General features: G+C 46.0%; 1 protein-coding gene across 1 annotated transcript; it reads left to right on the top strand.

The window, feature by feature from the left end:
- The first annotated feature begins 6,267 nt into the window (after window positions 1–6,267).
- On the top strand, window positions 6,268–15,128 carry LOC119436815 (glyoxalase domain-containing protein 4). Its single transcript, XM_037703802.2, has 2 exons — window positions 6,268–6,831; window positions 14,466–15,128. Exons 1-2 carry the CDS (start codon window positions 6,467–6,469, stop codon window positions 14,998–15,000), a joined length of 900 nt encoding a protein of 299 aa, XP_037559730.1. The 5' UTR covers window positions 6,268–6,466; the 3' UTR covers window positions 15,001–15,128.
- The last annotated feature ends 1,872 nt before the right edge of the window (window positions 15,129–17,000 follow it).

A 17,000-nucleotide genomic window follows, 5' to 3' on the forward strand; every position in this document is an offset into this window, starting at 1 on the left:
AAGTACTTTCATCAGTATCACAGCCAGCGATCGCTCATGAGAGAGCCACCGAGTTTTGCCTGGCTGCATGAGTTTCAGCTTCAACTCGACAGCATCGTCGATGTTTTCAAGAACACTCAATGTTTAGGACTCGTACTGACGAAAGAGTAGAGTGACCAGACGAGATTAAGAGTCCTTTTGATTTTCTTCGACGACTCTGCAGCACGCACTAGGGCAAGCTGGAGTAAATGACCTCTGCAGTGAGTGTAACAGAGATTAGGGTTGCATTTCTGCTTAAGTAAAGCCTGCACCCACCCGTGCGTTCCAGAGAATTAAGTTCGCAGTCCCATCAAATGAACAAGAAGCCATATTGGTAGCGTCGAGTCTAGACTTGCTCAACTCGAGCAGGATATGCGTGGTCAAAGAAGAAGCCGATGCGTCAGAGATAATTTCGACGTCGAGGAACGCGTCTGTCGGTTGGCCATTGACATCAAGATAGCGTATGCAGTGACTCAGGAATTGGCGTCCATTAATGTCGGTGCATTCGTTGGTCATGTAGGAAAACTTCTTGAACGTGGAAACAGATGTTTGGACCTTTTCAAGAGTTAATTTCTTCACCTTCGTCCCAGATGCTCCCAGCCAGTCAGTTGAATTCCTTGCAGAAAGTTAATGCGCATTTGCGGGTCTTCCCCTGAACCACTGCTCGATTTCAGGATTCATAATGGAAAACGTACTCAGCAAGGATCTCCACTTCGTAATGTGGCTACTTCCTGCTTAAGTAAGTAGGATGCTTCGTAAGTAGGATGCTTCAGCTATGTTCTTTCTCATAAACTTAGTTTGATCGTCGGCACTTTTTGCAGCCACATTTATGACCTCTGAAATTGTCTGCGACTGGCTCAAAAGTTTACACCATGTTTGTGGTGTCCTGAGGCGTCGTGCTTCGCGGCCTTTTCACCAAGCTCGGATGCATTGGTATTGCTGACTGGCTTGATGATCCCTGCACCGCCCGTTTTTCCGTCCGCAAGAATCTTCCCTTCATTATATGTCATTTAGCAAATTTTGCACCAGTATAGCCATCACTGGTAACCTCAATGAAGGAGAATCTCGTGACCGATGAACACCGAGAATGTCCTTCCGGCTGAGCGCACTCTTCGGTGGTCGGTTCCGGGCCTTCTGGCGGGAAACTACACTCAGATGCACTAGCGGAAGCGTCCCACGGTTTTACACTTTGATCTTGATTCGACGTTTTCAAAGGAAGGAAGAAGCTCCGGATAGGTTATTGCCGCTTCATTGCCGGCGTAACCTATTAAAAAAAATTGTAAGCCTGATCATTGAATTATCATGTGTTCGTTACATCTACTGTATGATCTGTCGTAACCAGTCTGCTTCGCGGGATAGCCCATTTCACACGCTCTTGTTTTCTAAGGCAGAACACCTTTCCTGCGTTATAAATTGTTTTTCACCTTGCATTCGCAGTTGCCTCCACAAAAGCGAGAATTATCATAAGCGACTCAAAAATTGTAGTTCATAATTTCGCGAAAAGACGCATCTCGCCAGAGGCGCTCAAAATTCTAAACAATAACAGCGACCGTCATCGCGGGACGATCCAAATTATTTGGGCACCCGCGCACTTCTCTCTCCCCGGCAACGAGGCGGCTCACAACATAGCTCGAGGACTCGCCGAGCAAGTGAGCCGGCCCAGCCGGGAACGAGAGGAGACCGCATGGTCAGCTACAAAGAAATAACCGATTACTATCGGCTGGGAAAGGCCCAGTATCCACCAGCTCATCCCGCGCTAACTAGGAAACAGGCGGTGGCCTGGCGCCTCCTGCAAACAAACACGTATCCTAACCCGGTGGCCTGCAGCAGATTCTATCCAGGGCAATGCAAATTATGTAAACGTAGGGCGGATCTGCCACATATATTCTAGGGGCATGCTCGAAGGCGGCTCCTTTCGATGGCCGCAAAATTCAAAACCGGCAGCAGTGGGAGACCCTGCTGCTCAGCTCAGACCAGCAAGACCAGGTCTGGGCCGTCCAGCTAGCCGAGGCAGCCGCTGAGACCCAGGGGATCTAGGCCGTCTGCTAGGCGGAGGTAGGCTGGGGCCGCCTTCGTGATTGCTGGCACCAATAAAAGTTGCATCTCTCTCTCTCTCTCTCTCTCTCTCTCTCACCTTGCGCCGAAAGACTTCTCCGATTACCTATTGTCTCGGTAGCAATCATAATTTTGTGTGTTGTTTCTGATATGGTTAGGAGTGTATTTATATCGGGAACTTTTGCCTATTATTTGCGCATAGCCCGCAGCACGCCATGATCTGCGTGTCCTAAATATAGGACACCAGGGCTCAATGGTTGTCAAGGTCCCGGAATAAGCTGAATCTACAGTGAGGACGCTGTTGATTGTAACAGCTTCCGATTTCTTGTGTTATTATTCCCAAGGCAGTAAATCAGTCTGAACTTCTGCATTTAGTGGAAAGGGGACTCCTATAGTAATAAGTATGCGTATCAAGGACCCAAATATGTTTGCTGCACTATAGGAAGTGTGCGTGTTGGAGGAAGAAGACGATGACGATGAAAATCAGGATATACAGTTTGCTTTTGCAGGCTAGGGGAGCAGTATTGCTGCACAGTAGACGAAGAATTTGCCATATATGGCGAAAATACATCTGACAAAGTGACTATCAAGTGAATGGAGGCCATTCGAGTGCAATAATGAAGGAAGTGGGCGTGTTCGAGGTAGATGACGATGAAAACCAGGATACACATGTCCGGAACCGAGGGGTCGCAGCGGAGCGCCCGAACAAGAGGACCAGCGCAGCATGCTTTTAGAACAAACTAGCGCGTGCCATCCTAACGCATCGAGCACGCGCCGCCTAACTTTATTTTCGTCGTCTTTTGCAGCCGGCACCAAGGCGCCGGCCGAGGGCGCCGACCTTTAGCGTCGCCGCGTTGCGGCGTCGGTGGGCGCTACACACAGTTTGCTTTTGCAGGCTTGGGGATCAGTAATTTCTGCACAATAGACGAAGCTTTGGCCATCTATGACGAAAATACATCCGATAAAGCGACTATCAAGTAGATGGAGGCCTTTCAAGTGCAATGATGAAGGACGTCTGCGTGTTGGAGGTAGCAGACGATGACGATGAAAAGTGGGATATAGTTTACTTTTGCAGGCTTGACGAGCAGTAATTTCTGTACAGTAGAAGAATTGACTGTCTATGACGAAAACACATCCGACAAAGCGACTATCAAAGATAGAGGCCATTGAAGTGCAATGATGAGCCGTGTATAACCAGCGCGAAGAATATTTTTGATGCCTCTGATGCAAAAGAACCACTGTCAAATGACCATCATGCAAGTTTTTATACATTTGAATGAGTGATACAGCGGAGAATAATATGCAAAGTCGAAATACTTCATATTGCTCTTTACAACCACTAAGCCCTGGTGTCCTATATATAGGACATGACGCCATATCTTATGCTGATGTGGTACTCCGAATAAAATAAATATTTTTGAGCTTCTTAGGCCGTAGTAAATCAATACAAAACGAAGAAAAAATTTTCTGCGCGTTAAAAAAAATTCAGGGCTGAAAGGGCTTTATAATCAATTATACAAGTTTCTTGCTTATACTTTTTGTTATTAGACTGAATAAATGTTTCAACAACGCTTATCACTTTTTATTCTACTGTTAATAAAAATGCACAGCAAACATGCGCGAAGAAATAATCGCACGACGCGGGAAATAAATTCGCGAATAAGGAAGATTATCATGTAGCATACCAGGGATAGTATGCTATAAACAGAGGTCAACATTCTGCGCAGGATACCGACAATCAAAGGCGTGACTGTTATCGACCGTGCTGAAACGAATCAGCGTTTATATATACATGTATTTAGGCGCAGCATACATCTCGGTGCCTTAAGTCCTCCGAATCGAAAGCAATGCCAGAAAGGTTGGTAATCTAAATATAATATTCCGATAAAAAAATTTAAACAGTTTATTCCGCAACATCTATTTTCGTAAGATATTAATAAATACGACATATTGGGCAATTCGCGAATTATGAAGCCATCGAATTATGCTTTAGTATCGTTTCGACAGTATTAATGTAGTTTTTTGTTATTTATATAAAGTCAAAAATCGAAATAAAGCAAGAAATGTTGCGTACGAACAAGTGGGTGGAAACAACAGCAAGTTCATCGAGTGGTGGACGTTTCGACTGCCTCAGTCTGCCTGTGTCTGACTTAAAACCGAATTACACCATGCGGCACGCTCCTTTATAAGCGCGCTCGAAAAATCTAGAAACGGAATGGGGCGCCGAGAAAGTGGGTGGGCACTGCAGTACGTGGAAGGCTACGTCCCTTCTGTATTCTTGACAGCTCCGGAACTTTCTCGAGCATCCCGTCGGCGCGCGCCTTTTCGCCAAGTCCTCTATATAAAAGTTTATAGAGGAGGTTGTTGTCTGTCGTGATCACGCTCAAAAACAAGTGCTCAAAACAGGGTCAAAACAAGTGCAGAATTGATCAAAACCGGTTCAAAATAAACTAACGTGATTCAGAATAATTTAAAAGACAGGAATAATCCAGCATTAAGCGCATTAATTAACAGAAATTCGTTAAAATCGCTTCTATCATCAGCAAAGGCTTTGGCTCCATGTACGTGGCGGTTTCCCACCAGCCTCGTGCCTTAGCACAGGTGTCAAAACGGATGATGCATTGCTAAACACAAGATAAACACAGGATAAAACAAGATGAACAGAAGGGAAACACCGGCGCATCACTGCTTCGCACTTCCCCAGGTTTCACGTTATTGGAGCTGCATTAGCGCTGGATTTGAACTACACAAGCGCAGGGTGCAATTTTTTTTTTTTTTTTTTTTTTTTTTTTTTTTTTTTTTTTTTTTTTTTTTTTCCGACGCGCGCGCCGTAAACGCCGGGGAGGGATGCCGCGTTCGGATGCGGCGTTCTGTTCGGTGTCACCACGCGGCAACACCGCCTTGCTGCACACTTTCCACGCTTGCGCCCTGGCCCTGACGTTTGAAGCCCGGGTGGTCGTCGTATTTGCCGTACTTTCTTTCGTGTTGAAGTCTCCCATCACAAGCAAACTATGGACAACGTGTCCTTTCGCGTACATATGCCCTTCTTCCGGCGCTATTACACAAAGTTTTCCGTCGCACCTAAAAACCAAAAAAAAAAAAAAAAAAAGGAAAAGTCGTTGCGAATTAAGGGGTTGCCTTCAGAAAAACAAGGGGGTGTACACCCCCCCCCCCCCCCTCCTTTTAGGGGGTATGTAGGGAAATCACTACCGCGGATTGAATATATCAGCATATTTTTTTTCGTCGAATCCGACGATTACGTTAGCTTGGTAATTCGAAAATTCAGTGCTTAGCACAAAACACATCATGACATAATGGCGGAATTTAGAATCGAATCGCTCACCAATAGTATTCGAGAAAAACTACCTTCGATCAAATACAGAATATTTTCTAATTGCTATAAAGAGCAAGATATGTAATAAACTTAAATATATACATTATTCGATAAATGCAATGCCTTTTGCTTAGTACGGTGAAGTGAGTCAGCTTGTATATGAGAAACAACTGAAAGGTGATCATCTCTGGGATACAATCCTGACAACATGCAAATGACCATACGCACGTATAGAGCTGTGTTCTTTGGACTGGATACGTAATGTCACAGAACACCTGCAACCAACTGTAGTACTATAGCACCATATCAGTTTAAAAGGATGCAAGATGTGGCGTGATCCCGGATCCGCCAAAAAAAGTAGTTTTGACCACATTGAGACAACAAATTCGTAAGCTGCCTAAAGGCGAAACTATTGTGGAGAAATTAGCTGCTCCATGTGTTAGCCCAAAACTGGATCGAAGCCTCTGCGCGGCAACCACATAATCGGAGCAGTCTCTATTTGCATCAGCCTTTCTCTTTGTAAACTCAAATAAGTGTTTATCGCTTATATAATCGAGCAGATTGTTCGATGCGTATTCAGAATTTCGAATAATCGCGCGCCCATAATGGAAAATTGCCCGGACCTTGTAGTTACCACGCTGCTCGATGTGTTTTTACCGAGCGGCCGTGGTAGTACCGTCACGTGAAATCGCTTGTTTTCTTCTTTTTTGGGCTCTTTAAGGCTGTCTGAGTCGTTCCATTCGCCCTTGGCCCATTTCCAAACGCGTTTGGCAGCACGCACCCGACGCAGCGAACCTCCATTTGCGTGGCTTGATAGGTAACTTGGCGTGGCTTCTGGCTTTGTTGTTATCTTCAAGGGGGCGCGGTTGCACGGCGCGGGCGGAGCTGTTGTCGCGTGGAGTAGAAACGAGTGTGCGCTTGCGTCCACTGTCCCGTCACGTTTGGTCCCGTTCAGAGCCGTTCCTACGAAATTTGCAGCGGCGACGACGGCAGCTGTAGGACAGAGGCAACGCCTTCGTTTTTTGTTGTTGTTGTTTTCTCCCGGCATATCTTTGAAGTATGGTGCGGCGTGCACTTCACTTCGTCTTCAAGGTAGGCGACCGCAAAGAGACGATCAAGTTCTTCAGAGACGTTCTGGGCATGCGGGTGTTGCGGCATGAAGAGTTCGAAGACGGCTGTCGCGCTGCATGTAACGGCCCGTACGACCTGAATTGGAGCAAAACCATGATCGGCTACGGGCCTGAGGTTAGTCACTTTGTTATGGAACTCACGTACAACTACGGCATTGGCAGCTATGCCAAGGGAAATGATTTCGTGGCTGTGGTCATCCGCTCGGACGATGTACTTGAGAATGCTCGTCGCCACGCTTGGCCTGTGGAGAAGTTTGAAGGCAACGATTCGCTCATCGCACCCGGCGGATACAGGTCAGTAGCCTGCCGACGTTGCTCGCGAACGCACGGGGTACGTTTAGAGAACTTAAAATATCACCGAGTCTTGGTGTGGTGTGTCTGTCACAAAAGGGATACATTTTTTTTTTCGCCGTTTATCTGAGCCAATAAAAACGCCTTAAAGATAACGCCGAATAGAAGCTCATACTCTAGAAAACGCCGTATATCTAGTAAAATGTCCGGCTTGAATCCATGTTCTAGTCTGTTCTGTCTAAATCAGGTTTTTAAAAGCGTCTCAAGAAATCGCGTTTGGAAGAGGGATTTCCAAATACTTGAAAAATATCGCCGAGACCGCTGTCAAAATTCGTTTTAAACGTTCATAAAACGAGGAAGAATTCGGTGAAGTGTGTTGCTCTTGTTTTTGCAGCTTAGCTTTACGTTTTTGTACAGTGGCAACGGAAAAAGATCAGCGCGAGTAACCGGCGATTGGAGCGTCGAAATTAATGCGTATGCCTGCACGACAACCTCACGTATTGCAATTTCGCTGCGCCGATCGGCGGTCACTTCCCTAACCGTTGCCGCAGCATGCGCAGAAGGAAGCTCTTGCGACGTAATAAGTCGATGCCCAACAAATATTGATGCAAGAATAATTTTTTAAAGTTCACAACACTTCCAGTACACCAGTAAAATAAATATTATACCACCGCGATAACGTAAAACTGAACTCAGCCGTTCAGGAACACATAAGAACGGAAATCTAGAACACGATAACAAGACTTAAAATAATCATAATAGCAGATACTTATTGTAATACGGTCTGATAAACTAAAACCAAGTAAAAAAATGCCTGCAAGCTTTCATAGAATACCTGAAAGGTTTATCACTAAGAAACACCTTTGATAGCTTTTCAGTAGTCTTTGTCAGTACCAATACATGGCAGGTAGCAATCTGTCATCAGCGGCAAAAACACAGGTTATCTAAAAGTATAGCTTTTTTAAAAAATGTTTAACATCATAACATGAAGACAGACATCTTGAAGAATACATGTCTAGACGAAAGCAATTACTGGCTACAAAAACTGGACTCCCTACTTGTAATAAATTTTGTTTCAGCAAAGAGCACTGCCACAACAGAACTTATTGTAATGCATCCTTTGAAGTGACTAAAATATGAAGGTTACGTGCCAGACTTTTTTTTTTATTATTACGAAAATTGAATATGGATACAGACGTGGTCCAGGCACCGCCCTCTTACGGTGATAATAAAAATAAAATAATTTTGTTATCGTACAAGTAAAATTCTAATCATATGAAACCAACAGAAGCCAAGGAATGCAGAGGGGAATTTATTTGTAGTTTTTAATCGAAGTGTAGAAATGTATAGTCGCTGCTAAACTGGAAGATTGGGTGAGTTGGTATGGACATGCTTGGGAATTTAAAACAGCAACACGATGGGAGACCAGGCGAAGAAAGGGAGACAAAGCGCTGACTCACAACTAAGGTTTATTTGCCGCAGCAGCGCAATATATACTTGCGCAGTCTACGACAAAATAAGAAAAAAAAAATTGAGGGTTCGTCACATCTGGCACAGGAAATTCTCGAGGCCTTCGAAATGGCCAGGTTATGGGTGACGCATGTGTTAGCAAGTCTTTGCTGTCAAAAACAAATTCATTCTCTTGTTGCTTGACTTTGCTTGGGCTGTGCGCACGCTCTGTAGAGCTATACGGGGATTTTCTGCGAAGACCTTAAGTAATCTTTTAAAAATCGTCTATGGCAGATTACACAATCCTAATCCTTGAGCTGGATTGCTCAAACAGGCGGATATTATTTGCACGAGAAATCTAAATGCATGATCGACTAATTACCAAAAATCACTAATTAAATGTTTGCTAGTTACATTACGGCACATATTGTAATTTACAAATTGTAGCCGGGGAGTTCGCAAGGCGGATCCAATTAAAAGGAGTTCTCAGGATGACACCAGTTTCAAAAAAAAAAAAATAATTTCCAAAATTTGCGAAGAAGTACATTGGCGGTCCTGTTACTTTAAATTTGTACTTCAATACTTCAAACGGCGTTTTATTAGAAAAGTAACTGGAACGACACTGCATTTTTGCCGTGAGTTTGATGGCACCTTTCTCGAAAATCGTGTAATCCACGGAATTCTTTTTCACGTGGACATGCCTTGTAGTCTCACTGGATACAATTTTTAAATTGCCATATGTGCCGTAAGGTAATATGAAAATTAATTAGTTAATTTTGTTAAGTCTATTATGCGTTTCGATTTCTCGTGCAAGTAGTGTCCGCTTCTTCAAGTAGCCTAGCTCAAGGACTAGAACTGCGCTACTTGTCATAGGCGATCTTTAAAAATTAGTCTTCGTTGAGCAACACAAGGTATAGTGTTTTCTAACCCCTTTAACCTTTCATTTCTATCTTAATTTTTTATCTTTATATGCCCTCCTTCTGTCCTAGAATGTCTGTTGCGAGTGTCCGAGGTCGTCGAGTGACATATGTGTTCATGTTCACCTGTGAGCCTGTGACACCATTGTCGCTTGTTAAATAGTTAGTAAGCGAATGTTTGCAAGTTTCTGCGGCCGATAAAGCTACTATCTTTACTTCGTATAGCTGTCTAACAATTTGCTATCGCAATCGATGCTTCCCTTTCGGGCGAAATTGCGACTTTTTTGTTTTGTGACGTATAGTATTATTTCCCCCTTTTGTTCCGCCTTAGATATGTTGACACGTGTACCTCGGTCAACTATTTATTTGTAGAACCTTTAAGAATAAACCAGTTGTGGGTCTGCGTATGTGGTTTTCTTCCTCCCTTGTCCTCATTTTTTTCTTCGCGCAGTAATAACATGAATGGTCAAATGGACCGCATCTGACCTTGACCTTTCTGGGAACGCACGCACTTCCTTTCCTGTGAAAATGTAAAAGGTCCACTTGATGCATGTATATTCACAGACTGTGCAAAAAAGTTGAATGATGAACAGCAGACCCAAACTAGTGGCACAACAGATACCTCAGTATTTCAGCAAACGCCGTAGCTTTACTGCTTTACAGTAATGTGAACTGCATTGATACTAGCAGCACTTCTGGTTATTTGGTTTTGCATATGCGAACTTATGTTTACTTGTAAGACAAAGATAACTACGTGTTGGGCTGCTGAGCACGAGGTCGCGGGATCGAATCCCGGCCACGGCGGCCGCATTTCGATGGGGGCGAAATGCGAAAACACCCGTGTACTTATATTTAGGAGCACGTTAAAGAACCCCAGGTGGTCCAAATTTCCGGAGTCCCCCACTACGGCGTGCCTCATAATCAGATCGTCGTTTTGGCACGTAAAACCCCATAATTTAATTTAATTTAAAGATAACTAAGCAGTTTCGGTGTTACTAGCTGTCATCTGAGTTCTATTTCAGCTAGGAAACATCACGCATAAATATATTGTTAGCACACCATTTGGCATGTAGGTCTATAACTTTAAAAATACCTAGTGTCATAAATATATAGATGGAAAGATGGACTTACAGACGAGCTAATTCATATGCCACATGATATACTTAAACAGTCAAGGTAAATGGGGATCACCCGCGGCTTTCGAATGCGAGTGATTTACGCCGCGTATCTGACGAATTCATCTAAGGCGCATTTATGACTTCATTCATAACTCGGCAACAAAAAGCAAGCCCATAGCCAGTTACAAGCTAATCTCTTTGAGAAGCTCCTCACAAAAGCTTTATGTGCCTGGAAAGGACGTGTTCTGTCTCCCACAGATGTGAGAATGAGTCGGAGTAACTCAGCGCCTGTCAGCGATCGTACAATATCGTGCACGTGTACGCCATGCACTTCAAAAACTTGCCCACTTCTCAATATTAGCAACATTAATAGCCTTCACGACTTATTTCTACTTCAAGTATCGACTATACAACAGCTAAAATCAACGCGTGAAATACTAACGCCAACGCTGCTCATACTGGGGTGGCACTGGTATAGGAGGACATGAGTGCGGCTGTTCCCTCCACTTTTCATCATTTACGCTATAATCACGAGAAACTGCGTCTCTGGTGACTGCTCCCAAATTCAGATATCTGCTAGCAATAACCAGTAGCAACGAATTAATCACCTAGTGGAAGGTTTACAGAAGGCAGAGAATCGACACGTTATTTCAGTCAAGTTTCTTTGTCCTCACCGCTCGGCCCCCCGCGCTGCAACTGTCTTGTCGACCCTCCAACGGCTGCTTTTTGCTTTCGAAAGCCAAGTCGACGGTAGCGCACCTAGAAAGTCTACGTTGAAGCTTTCAGGCCGGGCGCGCGCCGCCGCCGCCGACTGCGGCTGCGCAGAGGACTTTCAACATGGCTCTGAGGCGGAAAAAAAAATATAAAGAAGTGAAAAGCGCGCGCTATCATCGTCCAATCGGAGATACAGGAGAGAGAGAGGCAGCGTTTGTCAAAGGATGGCGGTACTTTTCTTATATAGGGGTTTCAGTCTGGCCGTGCCAGGCGTTACACCGTGCATTCGTGCTTGTGCGCAGTGGGTTCTTTTTTGCGTTTTCATGCACGCAATCCCGTTCATTACTACGATCACGCAAGCATGTGCCCAAATTATATATACAAAATAATTTCACTTTATTGTGTTCGTTTGCGAAAACCAGTATTGGAGCAGACTCTGCAACACACTATACATAGAATGCAACAAAACGCGGATGGTGTTTCACGTACGCACATGTAAAAAAAAAACATTTATTGTAATTGCTGTAATGGCCAATGCGCAGAATAGCTTCTCCCGGCCTGCTTGTCGCTCGGTCCATGAAATCCACCTCCGTGAAGTGCGCCGAGCATGTCCTGCGGCTGTTGACCTTATCTCTGGGTAAACCCATTAGGTCCGTCCTTTCAGCGTAGTTTAAGAACGCTTCCATCCTGAAGAACAGTGAAGATCATAAATTATAACATCGCAGTTGGAACATACAAAACTGAGCTCGTTTCGCGTCGCGGCAGAGGTTGTGCACAGTTGTGATATATCAACCTTAATTTTTAGAAACGCATTTTTAAACGGTGGCGACCAATCAGCTAGAAATAATTAAGTACAAGGCGCACACCTACACACGTCTTCCTTGCGATACGCACAGGTGGTACTGTATTTATCAGGAGCTTTATGTTCGCTGCTTGTGGCATAACGATTTACTGCATCGTTGAGGTGTTCTCAAATCAGCTATCTCCTGCCTCACCACCGGACAGCCATGTACGACGGCGCACAAACCGGGAACTGCAAAGTGCTCACCTGTTGTCTTTAGTGATGCGGTAGAATTTCACGTCGCATGGCTCACTTCGCCTTGATGTGTTCGTACACCATCGAACCATACACGAACAGTGACAGCTGCGAGACATTGCGGGGAAAAGCCGACAAATGTGCAACGGTAGGGTACCACATGGACCACACTGCTAGCGAGGAAGGCGAAAACCGCAAAACTGACCGCATAATGCCAGAAAAAAAATTGCTGCCGTGACGGCGAGCGCGTGCCGCGGCAGCCGCGCCGCCGATAGTTGAAGGCGAGAGAGAAACGACAATTGAGAGAGGGTTGACAAGAAAAAAAAAAGGAAAAGCGATTTTGGTTTCGCATCCATTTCATGGATGGCGCTGCAATTCGCGTGAACAGAAAACCAGCGGAGTTTCCGAGGCCTGGCGTGGCTGCTGGGTCGGTCAGTATCTCGGCGGGTGTAATTATGGATATACAGTAGAACCCTGCTGTTACGTTCCTGGGTGCTGCGTTTTCCCGGCTGTTACGTCGTTTTCGGCCGGTCCCGGCACAGCTCCCATAGAACCCAATGCATTGGTAACCCCGCTGTTACGTCGCAACTGTGGGACCGTTCCCGCATCATACGTTGCGAAATGCCACCCCGCGCCGGCCCGAGCGGCCATTTTGACTTTTCATGTCGCTTGGCTTGGATGCTTGACGATGGCATTGGCCGCCCAAAGTGCTGGGGGCGATACTTATGACGTATTGTCGGTTTCCGCCAGCAAAAGTATGGCCCTTGAGATCCGTATTTGCTATCTAAAGATGGTGTCTATGACGCGTTGACCCCTAAAATTGGTTTTAGCTCATAGATGTTCCGTATAAATTCGAAGGGCGATAACGCCGTCGCCGCGCGCCGTATGCTGCATGTGCGAGTGAAAGCTTGCGAGGGGAACCGACGACCGCGGAAAGCAGGAAGGAAGCGCGCCTTGTTCCGTTGCGCTCGAGGCACTGGCGAGGGAGCGAGGGGGGAGGGATAGCAGGCAGCGTTGTGCTCTGGCATCAACTGCGCGGGCCGTATCTTGAAAGCGATCTTCTACATTGGGGGCAGAGTCTACGCAGTGTAGGTAAAGTCCCTATATAAGAAAAGTACCTCCATCTACTCTTTCCTCCGCCGCCTCCTCTCCTAAAGCGTTTGCTTTTTTTCTTTACTTTTTGCTTGCGAAAGCCAAGTCGACGGTGGCGCACCTAGAAAGTCCACGTTGAAACTTTCAGGCCGGGCGCGCGGCGCCGCCGCCGCCGGCGGCGACTGCGGCTGCGCAGAGGACTTTCAACATGGCTCTGAGGCGGAAAAAAAGAAAATATAAAGAAGTGAAAAGCGCGCGCTATCATCGTCCAATCGGAGATACAGGCGAAAGAGAAGCGGCGTTTATCAAAGGATGGCGCCACTTTTCTTATATAGGGACTTTAAGTGTAGGTGCGTCGGCGGCTCATAGCTTTGTTCGTGCTGTGTGTTCTCCGCGCTCCGTTTGCGTTAAAGCGAGAGACAACAGTGCGAAGGTCACTTCGCTCGCTTCTGCAGCGGCGCTTAAATTCTTCACGTCAGCGTTTGACAGCGCGTCTCCGCGCTCATCGAGTGTGATGTGGTCATGTTTGCCTGTGGGCGCTGACACCATGCTTGTTAATATAGTTAATAAGCGAACGTTTACAAGTTTATACGGACGATAAAATTATTATTCTTACTTTGTACAGCTGTCTACTAATTTACTATCACAATCGATACTTCGGCTGTCGGGCGAAACTATGACTTTTTTCACAAGAATTAAAATAATATTGTGTGCAGTTCAACACTACTCCAATTTCTCAATTTTTCCTGTTTCCCGGCTCTTACGGTTTTTCCGAGCATGAAAGAAACCCGCGAATGCACGCAAAGTGCCTTGCGCGGCCAGTCGCGCGGCAATATTGCGTGTATTCGCGGGCTTCTTTCGCGCTCGAAAAAAAAAAAACACTTTTATGTAGCGCATATTGAGCAACAGAAAGTTGTATCGGGAGTTTTTCATGTTGCTCTACAATTTTCTCATTGACAGTTTTCACCTAATTATAACAATTGAGAAGTTAATTAATGAAGACTAATTATCTAACTAAGCGGAGTGCAAAAATTAATTTGAGTATATCCAAGTGACGGCAAACATTACCTTGGTTCGGTCCAGCTACGTATAGCCATTTGGATATTTTTAAAGTTTGGCCCAAGTTAAGCGAAAACACCCTGCATATTGCGCAGGTGACCCGTATTTTGTATTTTCGCTCTGCTTATTTGTCTCGTTCTTTTCGCGGTATAGCTTATATTGTGCTTTACGCTATCAGTGCTGTGTATACACTCCTGCCAGGCCGTTTTTTTTTTTTTTTCTAACTTTAACAAATGATCACCGGGCTTGCAGGTTTGTGATAAAGCGGCGCGTCAAGCCCGACGACACGAAGCGCCTGGACCCGGTGGAGGAGGTCGTGCTGGCGTCGTCGGAGATCGCACGCACCGTGTCCTATTGGCACGACCTGCTGGGCATGACTGTTCACGAGCGCTCCGAGAAGGCGGTCACACTGTCGTACGGCGATGCGCAGTGCCGGCTGCGCTTCGTGCTCAGCGCTGAGCCCATTGACCGGGCCAAGGCGTACGGCCGGGTGGCCTTCGAGTGTCCCGTGGCCGAGCTCCCGGACATCGAGAAGCGGGCGCTGGCATCCGGCCACAAGGTGCTCACGACGCTCACGCGCCTGGACACGCCCGGCAAGGCCACGGTCAGCGTGGTCGTGCTGGCCGACCCGGACGGCCACGAGATCTGCTTCGTGGACGCCGAGTCATTCCGGGTTCTGTCGGCCGTCGACCCTGAGGCCGACCGCTTGCTGCAGAGGGCCATCGACGAGGACAAAAGCAGCCAGTGGTACAAGGACATCCAGGGCTGCGAGAAGCCTGCGGCCTGAGTCAGGTGTTCGCCCCGCCACCTCGCGAGCTGTATACTGCGGGAGAAACATGTTCGTCTGCCTTAGCGGACTGCCTCGGCCTCCCGTGGGCCGTTCTAATCAAATAAAACGAAACTGTTTCGATTGCATTTGTGCTTTCGCCTTATAACTGACCTCATGCATGTGCCACCGAGCACGCGGCCGCTGGAGCGAGAGTCGCCTCTTAGACCTTTGTATATACAGGCACTGATGGCATTCGACTGTCTCCAATACACGCTGGGTAAGATATGGTTCTGCTAAAGGCATATTGTGCCTCTTGGCACATGATTATACCAGAGGGCCGCTTCTGCACGATCACTCGCAATACGCCTGGGACCAGTGATGCTATAGTTATGTGTATGGTGCCGTGACGTCACATCGGGAGCGCTCTTGGCAAGGGCAGCGCAGCATCGGTCGCAGGAAATTCGTTGGAGTGGCATCTACAGCTCCACCGAAATAGCTTTCGGCAAAATGTGATTTTTGGGTCCATTTAAGTCTACTCATGGACACGGTGTAAGAATAAGGAGAGGTGCTGACACTCTGCCCCCAACGCGCGCGAAAGCGCCGCTCGCTCACGTCCAGATTATGTTCGGCGTGGTTGCAGCTGGTTCGGCGCCGTCGTAGAGGGCGCTGCGGTATGCGGTCCCAGCCTCGGCGGGAAGGCGCGTGCTTCGCTGTCTTTGTGCGCTTTGTGCTTGCATGTGCGGCCGTGCTGTTTTGAAGGCACACTTTTTGTTCACGCGCCTTTCATCATCTTGTGCTTGTGTATTGTCGCCACAGGCCCTCGACCAAGGTGGAAGCGGCCTTCTGAGAGTTTGAAATGGGTAGAAAGTGCTTCCTCACGATCTGCAATTCTGGATACTGAACTTGTGCGGAGCGTGTGCCTCTATTCAAAGTGCCGTCCGACAGCGGTCGTCTAGAGCAGTGGCGCTGTGTAAACCGACCATGTTTGCGCCAAGCATTTTTCAGAGGATATGATATCGACGGCATATTACGCGGAGCTCGATAAAATGGTGCTACTTGACGCGCCTAAGAGCCCTGTTCTGTCTGCAAATACAGTTCCCACCTTATTTCCGAACTGTCCAAAGAACCTCACACGATCAAATAAACCTCGAAAGCCGCTGCGGAAGAGAGAACCTCCTGTGTGCCAAAAAACTGCTGTGTGCCACAGCAGTCTGTGCAAATTTTGCTGCATGTGTAAGATATATACTGGGTGTCTTAACTATCATGCACCAAGATTTAAAAATATGAAAATGTGACATAGCTGGACAGAACCAAGGCAATGTTGTCTGTCGTCTCTTGGAGATACTCAGATTAATTTTTTGCATACCGCCTTATTACATAATTATTTTCATAACTGATTAATCAAGTTTTCTAATACTATAATTAGGTTTAAAAAAAGCGTGAACGAGAGAATTGCGCAGCAACATGAAAGATTCCCGATACAGCTTTCTGTTGCTCAATACGTGATACATAAAAGTGTTTTCCGAGCCTGAAATACACCCGCGAATAGACTCAAAATTGCCTCGAGGCACTTTGCGTGTATTCGTGGGCTTCTTTCATGCTCGGAAAAATACTTCTACGTAGCGTGTATTGAGTAATAGAAATCTGTATCGGGAGTCTTTCATGTTGCTCTCCAATTTTCTCATTGAAACTTTTAATATAATTATAATATTTGAGAAGTTGATTAATTAATTAAGACTAATCATGTAATTAGGCCAAATGTAAAAATAATCTCAGTATCTCCAAGGGACGGAAAACAACATTACCTTGGTTCTGTTCAGCTACGTGACATTTACATGTTTTTAAATCTTTGTGCACCCTGTATACTACTGCTGTTTTCTGTGCAGATGTGTGCCTGATTTTCAAATTTGTGCCATCCTGGATACTGAATGTTTTTTTACAATGCGCGTTCGGTGTATATTACACGCTTGCATGTTTTTATTCAATATTTTTGCATTGTGGGAGTGTATGAGAGCGTA

Source organism: Dermacentor silvarum, chromosome 1 (assembly GCF_013339745.2).
Source record: "Dermacentor silvarum isolate Dsil-2018 chromosome 1, BIME_Dsil_1.4, whole genome shotgun sequence".
NCBI lineage: Eukaryota > Metazoa > Arthropoda > Arachnida > Ixodida > Ixodidae > Dermacentor > Dermacentor silvarum.